General features: G+C 34.6%; 1 protein-coding gene across 7 annotated transcripts in view; it reads right to left on the bottom strand.

Annotated features, from left to right (window-relative positions):
• Window positions 1-23,586, bottom strand: part of LOC142323613 (F-BAR domain only protein 2) — a 219,041-nt gene that overhangs the window by 13,905 nt on the left and 181,550 nt on the right. For all 7 annotated transcript variants that reach the window (XM_075363466.1, XM_075363467.1, XM_075363468.1 and 4 more), the window contains 5 exons: window positions 22,905-23,077; window positions 17,744-17,874; window positions 16,188-16,390; window positions 12,804-12,959; window positions 7,101-7,233 (listed from right to left, as the gene is read on the bottom strand). In XM_075363466.1, coding sequence (XP_075219581.1) covers window positions 7,101-7,233; window positions 12,804-12,959; window positions 16,188-16,390; window positions 17,744-17,874; window positions 22,905-23,077 — 796 coding nt within the window. The remainder of the gene's footprint in view (window positions 1-7,100; window positions 7,234-12,803; window positions 12,960-16,187; window positions 16,391-17,743; window positions 17,875-22,904; window positions 23,078-23,586) is intronic.

Here is a 23,586-nt window from a genome sequence, read left to right as displayed (position 1 = left end):
GGGAGCTAAACAACTGATTTCTCATTTTTGTATCTTAAAAACTAATTATAACTTTTTAAGGAAGCCCAAGAGGACATTATACTTTCGATTGGAATATACATAAGCATAATAAATATTTAATAATAATGACAAGCTTTAGCAATTTATGAAGGGACTTAAAAGCAAAACAGTATGATTTGATTTTGTTACTAATGAAATCAACTTGATCATCCCATGGGAATTTGTCATCTAATATTGCATCCAGAAATTTCACTTTATGAGCAATAGAAATAATTTAACAAACTGAAAGCAGCTTTTCTGATACCATAGCAATTAAGTTTATCATCAGTAAAGATTATCCGGGGGAGATTGCCTCGAGGACTTGGTTCCCGGTGACCCCTTCCTGCCTAGAAGGTCACAAGGCAGGTCTCCGCCGAGGCCACGGTCCTCTGCTGAGGAGGTCATGGACGTCTCCATGAGAGGGGAGCCCCTATCTTCTTGTGCACCGGCAGATTGCACAAAAAATTCGGCCAAAACCAATGCGTCGAGCTGTGCGGGAAAGACTTCGGTTGGAACCGTGCAGGAAGAGCAAGGCAGTGGAGGGCGAGCCAAGGCTGAGAGGCAGGCAGGACCTTGCAAAGTCGAGGATGATGGAGTACAGCGTTGTGGTGGTTGGCTCTATCCCGGTGGACTCTGGGGCGAAGCCTCACTTGAAGGGGTATAGCTCGGGATCCGAAGGGATAGGGCGGATCGAGGGTATGCTGTCCGCATGGGCCAAAATGTCCTCAAAAAAGGAGTCAAGGATTTTAGTCGAGTTTAGACAGCTGGTCGACTTGTACCTTTCTGAATGTTCCTTGATCGTTGCCGAACTGGTGCTGAAAAACGAAAACCTCCATGGTGCAAAACAAGCCATTGATTCAGTTGTTTCTCGACTGTCGGGCAAGGTGGATCAGGTGGTGGAAGGAATTAAGGACTTCAAACTGGAAACAGAAAGGGTCCTTGGCAAGATCCATACTTTTCTGAAATGGGTGGAGGAGAAGGTAATAAAACCTGTCTCCTTCGCTGTGATAACAGCCACCCTGGGACCTAAGAGGGTTAGTCCCACTGCCGGCTATCAAAATTAAGCGAGCCACTGTCAAGGTGGTCCTTGTGATGCCTAGTCCAGGGGCTTTATCTGCAATGATGGAGCTGACCCTGAAGAAGGTCCTGGACCCACGGAAGGAAAGATTCCAGATTTCCTGGGTCAAAAAAACAAGGGACCATGGAGTCGTCTTAGAGGTTGTTAATGAGCAGCAGGCGGCTGTTGGAGGTTGATGTTCTTAGGAAGAACAGGCTATAGGCTCAGTTGCTGGCTGAGCAGAGACTGCAAATATTGGTCTACAATTTGCCAAGGGCAATAAAGGTAGAGGAGCCTGAAATCCTCAGGGCTATACACAAAATCCTGTTAGATATATGGATATCGAGGACTTCCTCAAGGGGATCAGGGTGGTCCGGCAATTGGGGCAGATAAAGGCCCTGAAGAGCGACTGAATAACTGAGACCTTGTCAAAGATGTGGCAGGTGTTGGTAGCTGGTGATCGGCTGTTCCTTGGGTGGAGCTCTTGCAGGGTTGTCGACCATACAGAAGTACCCCAGTGCTTCAAATGTCAAGACTTGGGGCACATCTCTATCTGCTGCAGAGCACAGTTGGAAGTGTGTGCTCATTGCACCGTTGCTGGGCGCAGGATAGTTAACTGTTCTAATAAGACTGCACCTGCACAGTGCACTCCCTGTGCCTTGGTGAAAGGCTTTGATGGCGGACACCAGGTCAGGGGCAAACAATGCAGATCGCATGACATAGTCCAGGTGAAGATCGTAAACAATACGGCGTATGGCGACGCCTGAACTGGGAGAAGCTTTCAAGGATGATCATCACGATATTGAACGCTTGTGCCTGGGACAGTTAAAACTGCATCGTTCCCGGGCGGCCACCAATGAAGCCATGATAATTCTTGAGGAGTACGACCTCGAGGTCCTCTTGGTCCAGGAGCCATACACGGTCCGGGATAGGGTGGTCGGCTTCAACGGGGTTGATGTTCTTCATTCTCGTAGGGAACGGCCGCTCTCTACGATCATGGTTGCTCGGTCTCGTTGGGTGTCTTCTTGATGCCTCAGTTTTTTTCTGATGAGCAATTCACCGTCATGCGAGTCACGAGGGGTACGCTCGATGTTGTACTGGTTTCGGGATACTTCCAGCTTGGATGGAGTATCGATGAATTGTTGGCGAAGTTGGGGCGGATTCTGGATGGTCTACTGGGCATCAGAGTGCTGGGTGCTCTGGACGCTAACGCCAAGTCTTCCGCTTGGGGTTCACCACTCACTGACTCCAGAGGCGCTGGTCTCGCACAGTTCATTGAAGCCAGGAAGCTCCACTTGCTTAACGAGGGAGAACAACCACCGACTTTCTCTTCCGAACTGGGGGAAAGTTACATTGACGTCACCTTGGTGACGGGCGATCTGCTTAGGTCTACAAGTAGTTGGACTGTCTGGCCCGAGGCCAGTGTGAGTGATCATAGGCTTATAACCTATGTGATCGCTTACGGTGGCGGTCCAAGAGCTCCAGATTCGGGTCGCTATAACCTAAGATAACCTGGATAAAAACAGGGTGCGGCACGAGTTTGCGGCTGCTTTACAGGGATTGGAATGGTGCATGGAGCAGAGGGAGGAGGTGAAATTGATGGCTGAACAATTCGGTCGGACTATCAAGGCTGGCTGCGATATGGTCCTACGGCGGCCTCGGCCAATGGACGGACCCTTAGGTAGTGACCAGTCCGCTGATCGGAGAGTGCCTGGAGCCGTCATGACCGCTGCTTCCAGAAGCTGTCTGTTAAACACAGGCGGAAACCCGGGAAAAAGTAGTGGTCCTCTGACCTTAGTGTGCTGCATGCAAGCGCTAGGTTCACTAGGAGAAGATACCAGTGTCGCCCCCTAACAGGTATTATCGTTGATGACGTGCGTGCTGAGGGTCTGCGGATCTACCGGCGCGCCCGTAATGAGTACGTTCAAGCCATCAAGGAAGCCAAACTCAAGCTATCGCAAGACTCCATGCGTGAGTTGCAGCGCAATCCCTGGCAGCTTGCTAGTCATGTTACTGGCCAAAGCCATTGCACGTGCTGTCCGGTGTTCGATTCGGGTTTGGTGGTGGTGACCACACTTTAACATCTGTGGCGACATACCAGGCGTTCAATTTTATTTGTCAATTTTTATTGACAAAGAGGTAGCATTTCCTTCCTTGTGTTGGAGTTCTCTCCTATGAGTTAGAACATTGCAATGTTCCCCTAGCCCTGCAGGCCGTAGTACATGACTACTTGTCAGATTGCACAGCTCTGTTTAAGGATGCGCACCTCATTGTGGAAAAATCCATCATCAGGGAAAGCCTGCAAGGCACCGTTCTCGGTCCCTTGCTGTGGAACCTGGTTCAACAGATTTTTGGGACTGACATTTCTGGAAGGGGTCACAGCCCAGGCTTTCACCGATGACTGTCTCCTGTTAGTTTGTATTAATTCATGACCGCAGCTACAAGACCGAGTGTCTGTCGATTTGTCAATCACAGAGGGCTGGATGAACATTGAAACTTAAAGGATTTCTGTACCCAAGATAATGTTTATGCTTCACAAGGGTGCAGATAAATTACCATACAATTGTAACCCCTGTATTAAGTATAAAGGCTGTATAATCAGTCGAGTTCGAGTTCATAAGTACCTAGGTGTTTCGTTTGATGAGAAGTTGCTGTTTAGCAACCACATTAGGACACCGTTTCCGAGATGTACAAGCTTAGGAGAATTGCTCAAAAGGATTACAGACTGCTGGGCCATCATTTGTACATGGTGTACTGAGTTGTCTTCGAAAGTATGACCTCTTATGCGGCATCCGTTTGGGCACATAGGTTGGAAAGAAATTGAGCACTTATTCAAAATTTAAGGAGTTCCCAGTGCAGAGCCTCAATTGTATGCACTAGTGTTTCCAAAACGACCTCCTACAAGGCTACTACTGTATTGGAAATGGCTCTCCTAATTGATTTATTAGTGAAAGTTCGAGCAGCCATGTGGAAATTGCGAAGAGGCAGGGAGGCCGAGGTATTAGGGATGCGGTTTCAAGCCAGGCCTGTACCGGAGCGGAACGGTGATCCCAATGCACCGATTCTAAATTCCGAACAGTTGCCCATCTCCTGCCTGCAGAGGAGGCTTTACAGCCTTGCGATGGAAGCATGGCAGCAAGAATGGCACACCACGACTAAGGGAAGGTCCTTGTATAGATTTATACAGGATCTAGGGGGATGGCATGCCTCTCCTTCATTTTTAAAGGCAATGGGAGCCCAAGTGCTCTCCAACCATGTAAATTTACACCAATATTTGTTTCGATTCCACCTGGCAGTTGATGAGCTGTGCGTCTGAGGGGAGGTCGAATCGAACAAACACATGATGTTCGATTGCCCAGCTCTTGGGGGGGCTAGAACTAAGGCCGCCCTGGAACTTAGAGGTCATGGGGAAAATTGACTACTCACAAGCGGCAAGTCAATGTGGCAAGAGCTGCATTGTTGGACCATGTGGGAGTTCCTTGATGTGGTTGCTTTTTTCAACCGACATCAGTAGTTTACCTAAGGGAAAAGACTCCTACCGCACTGCTGTAGGAAGCTAACCGAGAGATATGGCTGGCTACCAGCCAGATTTTGGTTCCAAGCGCTTTAATGGTGGGTAGGTACTTGGCATTCAGCAGTCTAGGCATGCATGGCAGCGAATTCCTGTCTTTGACTAGATAAATTAATTATTGATAGTCATATATGTTTTAGTAGTTGACGGGGTGCACCTACCCATTTTAGTGATATATGAAAGTGGGCGGTGGGAACCGCAAGTGAGTAGTGTATGGTACCATGCTTATTCCGCTCACACTTTTAGGTTAGTTCTAGGAGCTAGTTAGGAAAATGGTCGCTAAACTGTTTCATAGCTCAGTAGACGTTTGTGGCACAGACATTCAGTCTTACGCTTTAGGACATCTGAATGGGGGTGGTGGCAGGAGAAATGCCAAGCAAACCAATCAGTAAAGATATGGCCTAAATCAAATGCTTTAATGAGATTAAAAAAATTTGAAAATGAAATCTTTTTGTTGTCTACGCAATTTAAAATATTTTCCAGAAACTGGAAAATGGCTGTCAGTAGACAATTTTTTCCTAAAATCATGCTGAAAATTTATTAATATACTATGCTTTTCAAGAACTGTCAAGTCAATTTTTCTAAATACTTTAGAAAAATTCAGATACAAAATTGGCCTATAATTTTATAAATGAAGAGAAAAATGTTTCTTAAGGTTGGGAATAACAATGCAAGTCTTAAGGCAACTAGGAAATACTCTGTTGCTGAAAGAATCATTAATTAAATTTGTATGAGGGATAAGAATAACATCTATGACTTCTTTTAAATAATGGCACGAATTTCCCCACTAAATACTTACTCATTATACTTAAGATAAAAGTTAAAACTTCCTGGGTATCAACAGGAAATAAAACTATTTAAGTGAAAGACATTGTTTGAAATGAATCAATATATAGTTGTTTATAAAAGTAGAAAAGAAATGATTAAATTCCTCTGATACCTGGATGTGATAACATAAGTTTGGTCCTTTTGCATTTTTGGTGAAGTTATCTAACCTGTTTTATTTCCAAAATGCCTTTCACGTTTGATAACTGCCAACACAGTTTCAGATTTATTGTTTGAATTAGATATTATATTATAATAATATTATATTTTAGTGGTACAAATAACTTCAGTGTAAATTCATTTGTAATTTTTCAAATAATTCTGGAAGTTATAAGATTAAATATATTTAGACATTCCAAGAAGAATCCTTAGCACAGAGCTAGAATTTACAATTCCTTTAGTAACCTGTATATTTTTCTTTTTATGCTTAAACTGGTTTTTTTTTTACTGAAGGGCAAGTTAGAAAAAAACCTTCTGAAATGTATTATGAAAATTGTTAAATTTTTCATCAAAACTAATTTTATTATTACTTTTCTAATTTATTTCTGACAAGTACTAAAATCTCTAACTGAATTTTCTTTTATCACACTTTTAAAATAATAAATGCAATCATTGTCTCATCACATATTTTCATTAATAAATGATGCTATTGTAATTTGACAATTGTGATCTGAAAGACCATAATCTGCACAAAAGGATCAAAAATTATCTTTTGATAAAGTTTTAAAAAAATATTGTTTTCATACAATATTGTTCAAATGAATTATTTCTCAATAACTAAGTTATTTTGCGAAATCATATCTGATAATAGCAAAGTAGTCATAATGAGTCATATTTTTTTAAATTGTGGAAATTGCAAATAGTAATAAAAATAAAGGTAATTAAATCAAATTTCTTGAACTTTTATTAGTTTTTTACATCAATTTTCTTAGAATTAAATTCTCTACAAGTTTTGATTATACATTTTATGCATTTATTAATCATTTAAAAAAACTTTTGTATTACAAACGTAAAAAAAATGTGTTTTTAGACAACACATTTTTCTGTTTTACGAATGTAATCTGTATTCATATAATCTGTATTTATCAATCACATGTATAATTTGTATCACATAATCTGTATTCATTCCAGAAGATGAAGATATGAATGTACATTGCCTCTAGGCCATTAGGGAAATATTTTTTGTCAAAATCATCTAAAACAGCATTGAACAGTATGCTCACAATTTCTTTTGCCAATATGTAACTGACTCACTGTAGATGTTTTTATTAAATTATACTTTTCAAATGGATATCAATCTTAAATCTTGCCAAATTCAAAGTTAGTTTTATAGTGCATTTTCTGAATACAAAATGTAAATGCACAGAGATTTATTGAGAAATCTTAGGTGACTTAACATACTGACAGACTGGCAGAAATAAATGTGCAAGAAAGTCTTATGAAAACTTTAAATAGTATATTTTCAATTAAATTAATCATGCATACTTTGTATAACAAAATCATAAAGTATTGTGATAAAGCCCATTCAACATTTTTGGAAGAACTTTATAAAATAATAAATAAGCCCACAAGATCATTTGATGAGAATGGGAGAAATCAAATATTTACCTGATATTTAAGAATATCTACATTGAAATATGAAGCAGAAGGATTCTGCTCAGACTGACGCCTCAGAAGAGCTGTTAAGGCACTCATATTAAAGTCATATGCACTACTCTCACTAGTTGACTGCACTGAATCGCTGAAATAAATTGATTTAAAAGTAAAATAAATAAGCAGGTTTAGTACAAATTAATTTAAAAAGTATAATAATAAACAGTCAACTCTTATCTAATATTGGTACTAACAGCACCAAACTGAGATGTTTAATACGAAAGTTAAAGAATTTATTATAAGATGAAGTATTTATAATATACTAATGTTCAACTCCCCTCGGTGGGGAGGTTGCCCTTACCAGTCCTATACTTCAAGACTCCTCCTTTTTTTATACATAGAATTAAACTACTTCGCTTAGAGATTTCTTAACACAGCTTGAATTTCCTTATAGACTTGTCAATAGTTTACTGGTGTGCAGATACGCAACTATTTTTTCTTCATTCCCGTTTCCCAAAGAAGAAATGAAAGATGATGATTTCCTGAAGATGTTATCAGTCATAAGAATCAATTGAAATTATTGATATATTTTTAAATATATTCGACTTTATCATAGTTAACTGAAAATTTTTCTGCAACAGAGATTAAGTTAGCACCCCAACAAATTAATAAACCAGGTATAGATGGATTTGGTTTTTTACTACCTGCTGCTTTTAAATACTTACAGGTTTTCCAGTTATACTGTATGTGTCTAACAGAAAACAATTTGTCTGCTGGAAACACATTTCTATTAGATAAAATAATTAATGGAGTTTTAGATAAAATTGTAGGTGCTACTTTTTAACTTAAACTTCTAAAGATCTCCAGCCATTATCTGTTTAATATCCTCATAAAAATAAGGATTTAGACATGCTTCATTTCAAATATTTATTCTACGATTTATTCCACCCATAAATGGAAATCTTTCAAATCTACTTGGATTAATAACAGAGCCTGGATTTAAAATAAAACTTCCTACAGCATCAAAAAAAATTTTACCTGAATTAGTAAGAGCATAAATACACAATGAATTACATTTCCCATTTTCTCGATTAATAATAAAACATAAATTTAAAAACAAATTTCATTGGAAATAAATCACAATCAACCTGAAATAATAACAAAATAAGTAGAGTATATAGATTCATCTGTTGTTAATATAAGTATTATTACAGTCTTTTTCATTTAAACAATTATAAAAGGGGTTTTTTGCCTCAAACAACATTTTTTTTTTTTCACAAAAAGGAAGGATTATAAAACAAAAGAAAAAACTGATTTACTTTCATTTAGTCTTACGGTTTAAACTGCACAGTTATACTAACTGTAAATTTAGACAGGAGATTCAGAAGCTGACAATGCCCATTACTAACACAGATTAACAAACACAACTTCATGAGGAAGGTAGAATTCTACAGATATCTCATTTCAAATTAAGTTAATGTGACAACAGATTTAGATAGCACATGTGAACAAGGAACACTGAAACATTTCTGCTTAAACAAATAGAAGGCTACTGATGTTATTAAAAATTCTTCAGTCAATACACTATAAATAACATTATATCAGTTATCTATGATATTAAGTGAACTTAACAGGAAATGTAAATGTATTGATGTCACCAAGTAACACAGTTCATTCTTGCCCATATATATATATATATATATAATCACACACATGTGTGTGTGTGTGTGTGTGTGATCTTAAAAACATTAATCCACTTCATTACCTTTAGAACAAATGAAAACTTCAGTAAAAAAAGAAATGACTTCTCGACCTCCTTGTTCAAAAGAGGGCAAATGGATATTGATACAGACTGTATTTATTTTTATAATTTCCTCTAATACTAGAAATGATTACAAAACAAAATAAAATATCACAAAATGGTAGAATCTCAGGTGTTTATACTTGCAGGTTATGTAAGGTTTTATAGTGTTTTAGTTGTTCCTTGATATCCATTTGTTAAACTTACTTTACAAATATCCTGCAACTAATTTGTAAATTTTTAAAACAAAACAGTCCCTAATAAATGGCATTTTATTTAATGAAATTATTATTGCATTCACTTGCTGATGAAACTTAAATAAGTATGTTCTCAAATGACTTTGAAAGCAAATCAAATAGGATCTGGGTGTTGCAGTGAGGAGATAGTTTGGAAGAGAGTTTTCTATAAAAAGAAAAAACGTATAAAAATTGTACCTGTATGTATGTTTATGTATATATATATTTTTTTTTACCACATATATGTCTAACTTAATGTCAGCAGATGGCAACGGTAGCAGTTCAGACGTCAGTGGGTGCACAGTATATGTATGCGCTTGCATAAGTGTCACTCCTGCCGCGCAGTTCTCTCACCACTCTCAGGGTCCAATAAAAGAGCATGCACGAGTGAATTTTTAGTTCATTGTCAATTACCACCTGGAGAAGACCAAGAAGAAGGAGAAGATGGAAGAAAACAGAAGTTCCCTGACTGCCTCAACGTGGGACCTCCCAACGGATGCCAACATCCCCACTGGAGTAGCAGGCCTAGTCGGCTCACTGAGGGAGCCGCTGGATGTAGATGCTACCTTCCCACTCCAACTTGCTGGGCTTCAATCACCCTGGCTAGCGACTCAGCAGCAGGAGCCAGCCCAGCGTGGGATCACTTGGGCCACACTGGCAAAACACAACCGACACCGACCTGACACTGCCGGGCTCTGGAGGCCACCACTGCCACACTATAGTCGGGCCGCTGAGGGGAAGCCTGGTCTGATTCCAATGAATGAGCTGCAACTCCCGACTACAGCCAAGTCGACTTCACTGCAGACCAGCTTCCAGACCCAACAGTTCTTCTCAGAGCTAACGCAAAAAACAGCTCTTTTCAGGGCTACCACAAAGTTATAAATTACAATGAGCCATCGACGACAATAGCCCTTCTCAGAGCTACTACAATGTTTTAAAATGCCAATGTCGTCGAAGCCATTCGGCGATAATATATATATATTTATGTACATACATGCATATAAACAGAGACACATACATACAAGGGACATTTGATAATTTTAAAGAAAAAATTGCCCTGGAGCTAAAACAGTTTATTTAATCAATGTGACATTTTTTCACTTTTCAAAATAATCTCCAGCAACATGAATACGCCTTCCCTCTTCTCCAAATCACCTTATCTATGCCTGCTGCAAAAAAATCTGTCTTTATGTTGGACCCAATTTAGCGCATTTTCTGTGACTTTGTCGTTGCCGTTAAACTTCTTACCACATAGCGCCTCTGTGAGTATAGTAATAAAGGGGAAATGCAGTGGAGCAGCCAGGATTGTATGGGACTGAGGTAGTACTTCCTGATGCAATCTGTCAATGGTTTCTTGAGTTACTCAATCTGTACGAGGCTAGGCATTATTATAAAGCAGAATGATGTCTTTGTGCTGAGATCCATGGCATTTTTAAATAGCACTGCTGGCTTCAGTTTGATGACAAGCAAGCCACAGTAGTATGTGCTGTTTACTGTTCACTGGTCTTCTATAAAATCAACAAAAAATTTACCTTTTGCATCCCAAAACAATATATTGTAATTTTTCCTGCTGATGGTTGGATTCAAACTTTTTTCTTGACAGATGAACTCATGTACTTCTACTCTGTACTCTGTCTTTTTGATTCCAGTTCATAATGGTGAATCCATGTTTCAACACCGCTTAGAATGCTGGGCAAATAAGTATCACCTTCCTCCTGATACAGTTGTTTCAGTTCTATGCACATGTGAAGTATTGTCTCCTTATAGTGAGCTGTCAACTCTTTTGGAACCATCTTGACATGTTGGTGATAATGTTATGAACAATACCAACACTTATTGTAATTTTAGCAATAATCTCAACTATAATCCATCAGTCTTCTTGAATGAGAGAGTGTAAGTGAGTATCAAGCGCTGGAGTTGAAACTTCAACTAGATATCCAGAACAGTGCTGATCAGTCACTGAAGTCTGACCATCTTTAAATTTTTCAATTCACTTGTAAAAGTTTCTGCAGTTTATACAGTTCTGTCTGTATTATTTGGTCATATGAGAGTAAATGTTAACCAGTTTTTCACCTTTGGAAAATAAAAAAAAAAACCACTGCATGCTGTTCAACTAATTCTTTTTACATTTGAATTGTAAAATGAGATTTTGAGGTTATAAACAATTTAGTTCAAACAGCTGATCAAAAGTCACCACAGGGTTATCAACTTACTCTTCTAAAAGTATCATAATCCTCTAACTATTTTGCCTTCACATCTATTTGTGTCTTTAACTACCTACTGAATGACCTTTTAAATTCAAAAATATTAAATTGTAAATTAAAATTAAAAATTGCATATATATGATATATGAATTCATTAATAAAATAAAACTCACATTCAATATTAGATTTTTTTTTTAACTTTGGCTAGCTAGTCTACATGGATTTCTATTTTATTTTTATTATTAATTTTAATTTTGACTTTTAATTTAATTTTATTAATGACTTCATATTTCATATGTATGCAATTTTTAATTGTAATTTTAATTTACAATTTAACATTTATGAATTTAAAAAAAAAAATTAGTTTTATTTCTGTTTTGATTTAATGGGAAAAGGATCTTTTAACAATTTTCAATTTCAATTTTAATTGTATGTGCAATTTGCAATGAACAATTTTAATTTTAATGTTAATTTTTAATGAAAGATTTGAAAAATTATAAAGCAACTTATGATGCAAGGTACTCGCAAAATCATTCTTGCTTGGATTATGGAATAAGGTAGGTGTCATCCTATTTTACTTTATTAATTCTGTACTTGGGTTGATTGTTTTAATATAATTTGTATAGTGCAGAGGAATATGATTCCTGAAAGGATCGATTTTAGAAACAAAATGATATTTATATGTATGAGTGTGCTTACATGTGTACACATGTATACCAGCAGAAAATACTCAAGATATCAGTATTACATTCCCACAAAATAAGATTAACTCTATGTAACATTATTGTAGTTTTCAGTAAAATACAGGCACAGTATACTTGGAGCAATCAACTTTAGATTAATTTAAGAATTTCAAAGAAACTATATTTGTGTTATGGAACATATGTAATTCTCCTTTCCTTTATTTTGCTGAAATAAATTACTGAACAACTTTTATTTCTATTTAAACTTTTCTAAACTTTAGGGTGTAGATTCAATTTTTTGGCAATATCAGTTGTCATACACAGTCATTTTAAGTGAAATAATGGGCAAATCATCAATATCCAGTACTTTCAGATAAGGACAATCCCCTAATCTGGCTAACTTTTTCTAGGTGTACACATGAGGAAGGTTTCACTATATCACAATAAAGTAACTGCAGTTACATATGTAGTATATAGTATAGAGTTCTACAAAAGTATATAGTTCTCATGAATAACTTACAGTCTGGATTGAATGAAACTGTACTAGAGCTGAAGATACACAGTAGAAAACAGATTAGAATGGTGTAATACAACTTTGTGTGTCGGTATATAAAACATAATCTTCAGTAAGCTCATTTAATATAAACTCCAATACATCAGTAACACATCCACCAACATTAAAATATATTTTCTCTTATTTAATTGTTTCTGCAGATCTAAGGGGCAGTTTTGTTCTTGCTAGTAATATCCTAAATTAATTTTTATAAGAAATAATTCTGATTTTTCAAACTTACAGGCTGACAAGTTGTTTGTTAGGAAGCACATTTTCTAATTTTGTTGCATTTCTTATTCGAAATGATAACTGAGCAGGACAAGGATTATTAGCTAAAACCGTTACAATTCCAGCAGGAAAGGAAACCATCATATCTCCTGATAATTTCACTTTACACCTGAAAAAATAAATAAAATGTTTTAAAATAATTGCATAAAATAAAAACAGGATCAATGCTCTCTACAAAACTATACACTAACAAATTCTCTAATACATCTAAAAAATGTTACCAGAATTCCTCACAACAAAGCAACATACATTTTTGAAATAAAAAATATTTACAAACTCAGATCTGATTCTGAGAATTATGAACTGCATTATATGCAAAAATTAAAAACAAAAAATGCAATGAAGAAATCTTCAATCAACCTTTTACTTGAATTAAAATTATAACTGAAGATTAAAAACTAATTTTTCAATGTTACCAAGCAAGTGAACAGAACCATAGATATTGTCATTTTATGTATAATAAATAACCCAGAATTTTATGAATTTCCTATAAATTAAGGAGAATCTAAAAACAGCTGTATACTTGGCCCAGCCAATGTACGAGCTTGTGATCTCACAAGCAGACTGTATTACTACTCGGCCTGAAAACATCAACTCCGCATTTCAAATCAAATTATTGCTTATTATCATATAGTATGCGGTAATAACTATCATATTTACATTTACTAATTATAAACAATACATAATTAATTCTCTTATAACCTTTATTTGTACTAAATTAATAATTTTTAATAATAAACAAAAGCTTACTTGAAGTTTCTTCATGCATCTAATTCAAACTTCTAACAAGCTCACCATCCTCACTAAACAAATCACTATCACTGTCACTTTCACTATCAGAATCTACACATATAACATTCTATCACTTCATCTATCAGTTGTTCCAGTTTTTCATACTCTTTTTCAATATTTTTTACTTTTTCACAATAGGGTTTCCAGTCATTTTTATTCATGGAATTAAATTTCTCCGTAGATAATTTTTCAACATTGTGAAAGAAAATGTTGTTTTATGACTCGCCTCATGTCGTTTTACAGCTGACCACACGCCATCTCAATCGGATTCAAATCAGGGTGGTACGGTGGGAGTTCAAGAACACAATGCCCATGTTTTTTTCAAAAGTTCATCCAAGTGATATTTTTATATTTTAGTTTTATGTAACTTTACTGATTCATATAGATGTGGTTTCAGCATTTTTTAACTATACAGAATAAGGGTGTTCTCCAGCCAATCGGTCATATATTTTCTTCTGCAGTTAGAATTTGGTGCTTTATCAATACCTGCATTGTGATAAGGGGTGTTATCAATAACTACTACTGACACTGGTGGAAGATTTTTAATCAGTTTTTCACACGCACATTTCATGAAATTGTCTGTATTCATGTTGTCATTGTAGTCGCCACTTTTCAAACTGGCTTTTCCAAGTAAGTAGTGTGTTCGGAATAAAACCAATTTCTTTCCAGCATGAATTACTATTAAACGGTCACTATTATTAATCGGCACATGAAGTCCCTCAACAATACCATCAGACCATGACTTTATCGAACAATGTGAACTTAAAACATACATTTCATCCAAATAAACAATTGTAGCATTGCTTTGTCTTACTTAGCCATTGCCTGCAAATATTCAATTCTTTTCCACCTGATATCAGATTTCACAATTGAAAGTTTACTGTTAATTTTCAGTTTTATGCCATTTGTAACCTAACTTTCAAAATAAAACTAAACTTGATTCACTACCTTTAAAATCAATAGATGACTGAAGTTCTTGCCTTATTTTTTTTAAGTAGGTAATTCATTCTTCTTTGAAATAAATTCATTAACTGTTCTTTTAATTATACCTAAATCAAAACTGTCCAGTCCACTGACAGGTGTTGAACATCATTTATACTTTTTTGACGTGCTGAAAGAACACGATTGGGATGTTGATTGAAGAATCATGTCTTTTTTTTCTCTTCTAAGTTTTTGAACCTGTGTTCTTGATATCCCACACGCAGCAGCAGTTCTATCTTTGCATTTCTGAATTCCAATTATATGTTTGTCATCAGTTAATTTCCCTACTTTTAGAGCTTATTTTTTCATAAAACCATAAACATTGCTGACAATTTCACGTGCTTGATGCCTAAGTTTTTTTTTCTTAACTATGGATTTAAAGTCTGTCATAACAAGCTGCACTAATAACATATTACAAAAAATCTGTGGAAAACAATAAGTAATTATAAAATAATATGACTGCACAAAACCGTTATCCGAATACCTTCACTGAACACGATATAAACTGGACTAAAGTTTATTTCTGCATACACACTTCGTGTACTACAAATTACGGATCTAAATAAAATCGTGACAAAAGACATCATTTCTAACTGCATGTATAAATTTTTATAGGCCTGTACATAATACCAATCAGAGCATTAGTCATTGGTTAAGAGTTGTTATTGTTTGCAAGATTGAGTCATTAAGAATTTTTATACATGTAATCAACTCAAGTGGAAATAACTGAACACACAACAATATAATTGTATTGTTTGGGCACCCGTATTGTTTGTAAGTGGAAAAATGAAATAAAAATAATAATTACACACAAAAATGTTTCGGAAAGCAATAATATAATGAGATGTCAGCACATCCCATCACAAGCTCGTAGATTCGCTGGGGTAACTATATAAAAGGCTAGATATAAAAAACTAAATACATTTCACAAGTTTTGTATCACAGAACTCTTAATAAACAATTAGCTGATATTTAGTACGGAAACATTAGATTGACTACTTTCCCTCCAAAAAAAGTTCTTTATTTATTACTTTCTCATAGTATCAGACATCTTGTTATTTCCTAGATTCTTCTCTTTTCTCAACCATCCTTTAATCTCCAACTTTCTTTTTTCTCACTTCCACATCAATTCTTCCAGGAAAAAAGGGGGAAAAGTCTTGCTACCCTATTTTTGGTTGTCCTTTCCTTCTTTCCCTTTCCAGTCTTGTTTATTATCAACTGAGAGAGCTTCTGCAAGTCAATAATTCTGATCAGGTAACCATAACATCTTAGCCCTCTCCTTCTAATATCCAATACTGTCTCCTAATTTGGCTTGTCTCACTAGATTACATTTTGTATGTTATCGCTTCCCATTTTCCTTAACTATTTCATTTCCAACTACTATTTTCAAAAATTATCAACTGCCAGGCATTTAAATATATCCACTTGTTCCCAAAAATGTAACAGACTAAAAATACAGAATAAAAGCTAAACTTAAAATAATCTTTCTATATCTTTACCAGTGTATACTTGACTTATAATAATGTATTAGCTTTATTAATTAATAAATATTAGCGTTTATTACTTTGTTTCATCAGTTCCTCGGAAATATGAATGTATAATTTCATGGAATGCTACAGCAAGTGGAATCGTATCTGCCATGCCAATGGTAAGAGGTGATGGGCCACGAGATGACCCCAATGCAACTCCAGCTGCACGGAATTCAAGGCTCCCAACACTGTCTGCTCTAGCTATAGGAGATGGACTAACTCTTCCTCTTCCACCACCCTGTTGAAAAACATTACATTCAATAAAAATAAATTATAAAGTTTGCTATTCCTCACAATCTTATCGATTCATATGGAACTAAACTATGTATAGTACGAAAAATATGTCAGCATGTTTTTTGTATATTTGCCCAATATGTATGCATTACACACAGTATTTTATCCACAGTACTTTATCCACAGTTTTATAGAAAGTTTCTTTAAAGTAATTACTTATGACTGGATAAGTCAAAAACATTCCACACCCAACAAGATTGCAAGACATTTTTGAAAAAGGCTAGAAGAATTGGACTTCATTAAAAATGACACCAGTGAGATTAAAATATCAATTTCAGCTTTATCTGCTCAGTTAAAGTTACGTACAGAGAATGCTTAAAAATGAAATGCTATGAAAAATTTAACAGATTGAAGAGCAAAAATAAACAGCTACTTTAAATGACTGACCAGCTAGAGGGTTATTTCAGGTCTAATGTGGTATTTTACCATGTCAAAGAAGAGGCTAATACAAAGTAATAATTACAAGGATCTAATTGTAAATATGTGAATACTTCAATCTTAAATATCACAAAACTAAAAAAAATACAGTCACACTGAATTCGACAAAAATATAAGTACAACAGACCAATTGTGATGAATATGAATAATTACAAAAATAAGACAGAAGAATTAAAGGTAATTAAAAAATTACACAAAACAAATATTTATTCACTGCAAGATTTCACAAAGAAATTACATAACATAAGAAACAAGTAAAAGAGCATGTTTCAGGCAACAGAACAACACTACCACAAGGTACTAAAATTTAATAAACAGGTAGTTTTAATGGGAAATACTATCCTGTGACTAGTTATGAGAAATTGAAGAGAAGTTTTTAACGATCAACACAAGAAATGGCATCAGTGCTGACAATCACATAATGGTGTGAATGAATCAAATGCACCAGACATCAAGAAGTCATAAACAGTTTCAAGAATGGAAGATCTTACCTAGGCCTCCAAAAAAAAAAAAAACAAAGGAATATCAAATGTAGCCACACTAAAAAAGGATAATCGACTAGGGGAGAAAGTTGATAATGTCTTGCCAGCATCTTCAGATGGTTCTCCACATTTACATAAAGAGTGAAGAAGATAGAAAAGATATACAAAATTGATTCATACAGGTGCAATAACTTGAAGTGCAACCATCATACAGAAGAAATCGAGTGCTGCTGTTTGGATAAGAACTGGAAGCTCATAGCTAAAACGGAATGTGAGCCATCTGATTACATTTTTTGGAGTGTTCACAGTATGTCAATTTTTACATGATATTTAAAAAAATATATAATATTAAAGATGAAAGAAAATATTCAAAATACCTCTCCTCTTCTTGATGGTGGTCTTGGTATCGCAATTGATCCAGCTGATGTAGGAGTGGGTGTCTGCCTAGACTGCTTTGGAGGCAATGCAGGCTGAATGTCTCCAACTTCAGTAAACAGGTCCCCTAGATCTATAACACAGTTCAAAATATTTTCCATATTATAACACAGTTCAAGATTAAGCTACTGGCTAATATAAAAACAATCAGAAGGCTCACTCTCATAATTCTTTTACAAAAATATAAAAAGCCTTTGAGCACAAAAAGGGATAAAAACCTTTTTTCTATCAGGCATGAGGGAAAAAGATTTTCTCACAATTTTGAGATATAACTCTGCTTAGGGGCACAAACGCAATATATTTTTAACATTGTTGATGGATATAATACACAAATCCTAACACATAAGGAAGGTTCACTGTGAAAAAGGGGTACAGAAATTATTTTATTCCTTCCAATTAAAACTTGTTCAAGCAGGTGTAACATCATTTTATATTTGCAACAATGTTATTCAATTAAATATATATTATTATACTTAGTAGACATTTCTGAAGAAATAATAAAAAAATTGCAGCACAATCTACAGTAAAGGATAATCAGTGAATATATTAGAATATCATCTAAATAGACTCTTCTGTAACATACGAGGATGGTCTGAAAAGTTCTCAGCCTGATAAAGAAAATGAGAATCTATGTTTTCAAAAAATTATTATTTTACAACATAATCTCCTTTAATATTAATACATTTCAACCAGCAGTGTTCCAGTGCCATTATCCAGTCTCTGTAGTGTTCCTCTGGAAGTGATGCAAAGTACCCGTTACACCTGCAATCGCTTCTTAATTGGATGAAAAACACTGACCAGCGAGGAAAACTTTGTTTTGCAAAGAGATGGAAGTCTAAGGAAGCTAAACCTTGGTGTGTAATGGTGGAATAGGGTGGTTCTTCTAGCCCTTCATAGCATTAATCCCTCAAAGTTCCCATTGCCGACACTTTTGTTGGAAGGTGCATTGTCCTGATGGAAAATTTTTTCTTCAGCAAGCCTGCTTTAACAAATTCTTGCACCCAGTTTCATTAGAAGGTTAGAATAATATTCCCCGGTTATTGTTTTACTTCATTCAAAATAGTCAATTAACAGATTCCTTTTGCATCCCAAAAACTGACACTATGACCTTTCCTGCCAATGGCACTGTCTACACCTTCTTTAGAGCTGAAGAACCGGCTCTGTCCACTGCATGGATAGTTGTTTTGATTCTTGTGTGTAATGGTCAATCCATGTCTCATCCATTGTCACATATTGATGAAGAAAATCACTTGTTTTTCGTAAAACATGCCAAGCGCTGTTTGGAAAGTGTCGTGCAAATGGATTTTTGATTTGCCGTGAGCACGTATAGCACCCATCTTGCACAAAGCTTTTTCAAATGCAGTTCTTCGTGCAAAATGTAACAGAAGTGTTCTTTTGAAATACCTACACTCTTAGCAATTTCACACACGTTTGTACGCTGATCTTCCAAAATCATATTGTGCACTTTTTCAATGATTTCCAGTGTGGTTACACTTTTCGGACATCCTATGCATGGATCTTCTTAGACGCTTTCATGACCATGTTTAAACTCGGCCACCCATTTCTTCATGGTGGAAATTGAAGCAGAAGAGTCACCATATACATTTACGATCTTCAAATGAATTTTGGCCAGCATCAAACCTTTTACGAAGAATTTTATCACTGCACAATAATCAACTTTTTCCACACACGCAATATAACAAATTAAGATGGCTGCCTGTAGGCAACTGCTCGATGGAATAACTTGCAATTTCACATGGTGCCTTCTAACAGTTGTACTAAGGAAAAAAATCATGTGAATAGTGTTGCAATCTATAGACAAGGCTGAGAACTTTTCAGACCACCCTTGTACAAGAACAACATGATGATGACAATCAACAGATCCAGCTGCACATCTAATGATTTGATAAGTTCCTCAGATAAGATATCAACAAAAATAATTCAATCATTAATAGGTACAAGTATTATCAACAACTGGAGATAATACTGACCATTAATAAATTTCAAACTGTCATGTTACAGGATTCAACTGTATCTAAATTTAATTCTTGTACAACTTTTAATTTTATTAACATAACTAACAAAATCAAGTTAGTGAACTAGATATTTACTTAAACATTAAAAATGTTCAGCATATAACACTGATAGACAAAAAAATATTTTTTTAATGTTTCTCTACATGTGATACCATTCCTTGAATTGCTTTTTTGCATACATTAAAAATCTGTAAATAGTTTTTCTATCACACTTAGTTTTAAATAAATTATGCCTCAAAAAAATTTAAAGGGAAATATATTAATTTTAATTTTTAATATATTATTTTATTAATATTTTATATTATTTTTTATATATTAATTTTTTTTAGGGGAATATATTATATATTAAAATCTGTAAAATTTATAATTCTGCATGGCCATCCTGTGTTAGAATGATTTTCCTGATACTTTTATTTTATAAATACTCTCAGGCACATTCCAAATTGATGTCCAACATCAGCTAGCATTTTAGTATTCCATTTCCCTTTATAGCAGTTTTCCATCACCGAAATGTCTTGGTGGAAACATTCACAGTGTTTGTCACTTACGTCTTTGAGGTTATCCAGGAAAAAATCTAGATGTGAGTAGAGGAAATGTATTTTCAAAGACATATTACATCCCATAGCTCGGTATGAAGTAAGAAGTTGATTAACAATATCGTGGTACTTGTCGGATTTTTATTTTCTGAGAAAGGTTTTACAAACATCTTTTAATGAAGCCCAAGCTGCACTTTCTACATTATTTAACAATGAGTTAAATGCATCATCTTTGACAAACTCTCTTATTTGAAGACCAACAAATATTCCTTCTTTAATGTTTCCTTCACTTACGTTCGGAAAGGTCTGCTTGATGTACAAAAATCCGGGACTGTCCTTCTTCATTGATTCTACAAAATTTTTCATTAGTCCTAGCTTGACATGGAGAGGGGGTAAAAATATTTGTTTGGGTTCAACTAAGGGCTCATGAATAATATTTTTCCAATTTGGAGTTAAGTTGTCTTGTTTCTTTTAATCTTTGGTAACATAATGCTTATCCCTAGCTTGGCTGTCCCATTCGCAAAGAAAACACATGTACTTAGTATAGCCTAACTGCATGCCTAACAAAATAGCTATAAATTTCAAATTACCACATATGTTCCAGCTATGTTTATTATAATTTATTTTTTTAAAAAAGTCTTTAATCATATCGTATGTCTCTTTCAAATTAATACCATAAGCGATTGGTATTGAAAGATATTTGTTACCATTGTGTAGTAGAATCACACTTTTAAACTCTACTTGGAGGAATCTATGAACAGGCGCCAGTCCTCAGATTTATGAACTTGTACTAAGTGCAACATAAGCTCATCAATATTTGTCCAATAAACCAAATTGTTTTCATCAATAAAGTACTGAGAAAGTTCTTTTTGTCAGCTTCAAAAGCCCAAAATTTTGTATTTTTTGAAGCAAATTCCAACCTTGCAGTCTTGTTCCTTACAGTTCAGCTTGATTTTTTGATAAATTTAAATCCTTCACCAAGTCATTTAATTCATCTTGCGATATAAGATGTGACTTATTGGAAGATAATTCAAAATCAAAATCACTGTTGTCTTCTACAGCACTGCCTGATTCTTCATCGCTGCTTTCAAAACATACATTCACAGGTGGTTCAGGAACTGGAATAATTTTAATGTGAGGTACAGGCCTGATTGCAGATTGCAATGAAGGATATTTTACAGTATCTTAGAAATTCCAGACACACTTGTTAAACAAAAGTAACAATTGGTTACATGATCATTTGGTTCACGCCAAGTCATAGTCAATAGTCATAGTCATTATGTCACTCATATTGTGACATATTGTGTATATGTCACAATATGAGACTATGACATGATTTAATTCTTCATCTAGTATTGTTTATTTATAGCTTACAAATTATGTTAACAAAGTTAAACAATTAAAAAAATGAGCCAACAAAATACAATATAGGAGCTTAAAATGCTAACTATACGTTGAAAAATAAAAAAAAAATCCTTTAATTAAAATTTAAAAATTTTCAAAAATGGTGTGTGATAGAAAGATTCTGAGTTCATATTCATTTTCAGCACAAAAAAACCAGATTAAAATCACATATTACATGTTAGGAAACAAAAATTATGTTTATCAGTGTAATTTGTAAAACAATGCTACAATAATCATTAAATTACAATACAAGACAGATCAACCTAACAATCGAACATAAATGAAAGAAGATATTTAAATAATAAAAAATGTTAACAGTTGTGTGGCATGAAATGATAATTATAATCAGTTCTAAATAGAATATGAACAAATGAATAATGTATTGATAAGAAAAATAAATAGAAATAGCAACATATGATGATCAGCTATGTAATATATATTCTAGATCATTTAATACAGCTTTTTACACATTGCAGAAAAGGACTTGCAATAAAAAATAATATACAAAATGTTGAGACAGTATTAAAGAAGTTAACTCTTTGGAGTCAGTACAAACAGATATATATATATATATATATATATATATATATATACACTGCTAATATCTAATATATAATTGCTGTATAAGAAATCCCACACACATATATATATATATTAGCATCATTGTCATGGTTCCTGCATTATATAGTGATTTGTGTTTCCTGTTGCAATTGGAGGATGTTTTGCCTATCAGGGTTCATTTTGCTCACCCTTCCTGTCTAGCCGGAGGGTTCTGCCTCCTGGATCTTCCTGTGTTCATTAAATTCATGCTTGTGAGAATAATCATGATAAATAAAAATTAAAGCCTGTTCAATTTATAAAAACTATCAGTGTATTGTAATTTCTTTAGAACAGTTTGGTCAGTACTGGAAGCTAATTCATAAAAGAAAGTTTCCAGAAAAGGAAAAACAATCTAAACCTGAAAGAAAATGAACAGTAAAAAGGAAAGAGCAACAAAGAATCAGAATGAGAATATTTTGGGAAGAGAAAAAATCCAAAAACATAAAAATCATAAAAGAAAATGGAACCAGCAGCAATCAAGAAAGTATTACTCATGTACATAAATAAATATTATACTGAAAAATTACCTCCATAACGTGAAGATGAAGCTGATGCAGGTGGAGCTGGAGCTGGACTACCAACAGATGTAAAAGTGGGGCTTTGTAAAGGTGCGTATGGATGACTACTAGTAGGAGTCGAAGCACTTGAACCTGTTGGACTTTGAAATAAGTTTAATCCCACCAAATCACTGCTTAATTTCCTGAAATTTTATCGTGAAATTTATGAAAAATGTAAATATTTCTGAGACAAGAATGATAAAACTAACAGCTCTTGAAAATTACAGATTAAAAAGACCATATTAGAATGACCAGTATTATTAACCAGCTGAAACATGAAATTAAAGTTTAAAGGGTATAGTCCCTCATAGATATTTTCGATATAAATTGAGCCTTTAAATTCTGACTAGAAATATAAAACTGTTGTAGCATCATCAGATTCCTGATGACTAATATTCAATCAATTATTTATATTCCGTAGTCATTCATAGTATTATAAAAATATACAAGGATAGTTCTGTATTTGTTGATTACTATCCTATTTTCAGATAGTAATTACAGTTTATACAAAAATAAAATAAAAATATATTACTCACTAACATTTAACAAAGCTGAACCTAACATAAAACTATTCAAACATAATGAAATGTATTTGATATACATAGCAACAAAAATACAACAGAGAAAAGTGCAAATGTATGACTGATGACAG

This window comes from Lycorma delicatula, chromosome 4 (assembly GCF_047948215.1).
Source record: "Lycorma delicatula isolate Av1 chromosome 4, ASM4794821v1, whole genome shotgun sequence".
Taxonomy (NCBI): Eukaryota; Metazoa; Arthropoda; class Insecta; order Hemiptera; family Fulgoridae; genus Lycorma; species Lycorma delicatula.
This window is presented reverse-complemented; position numbering and strand designations above follow the sequence as displayed.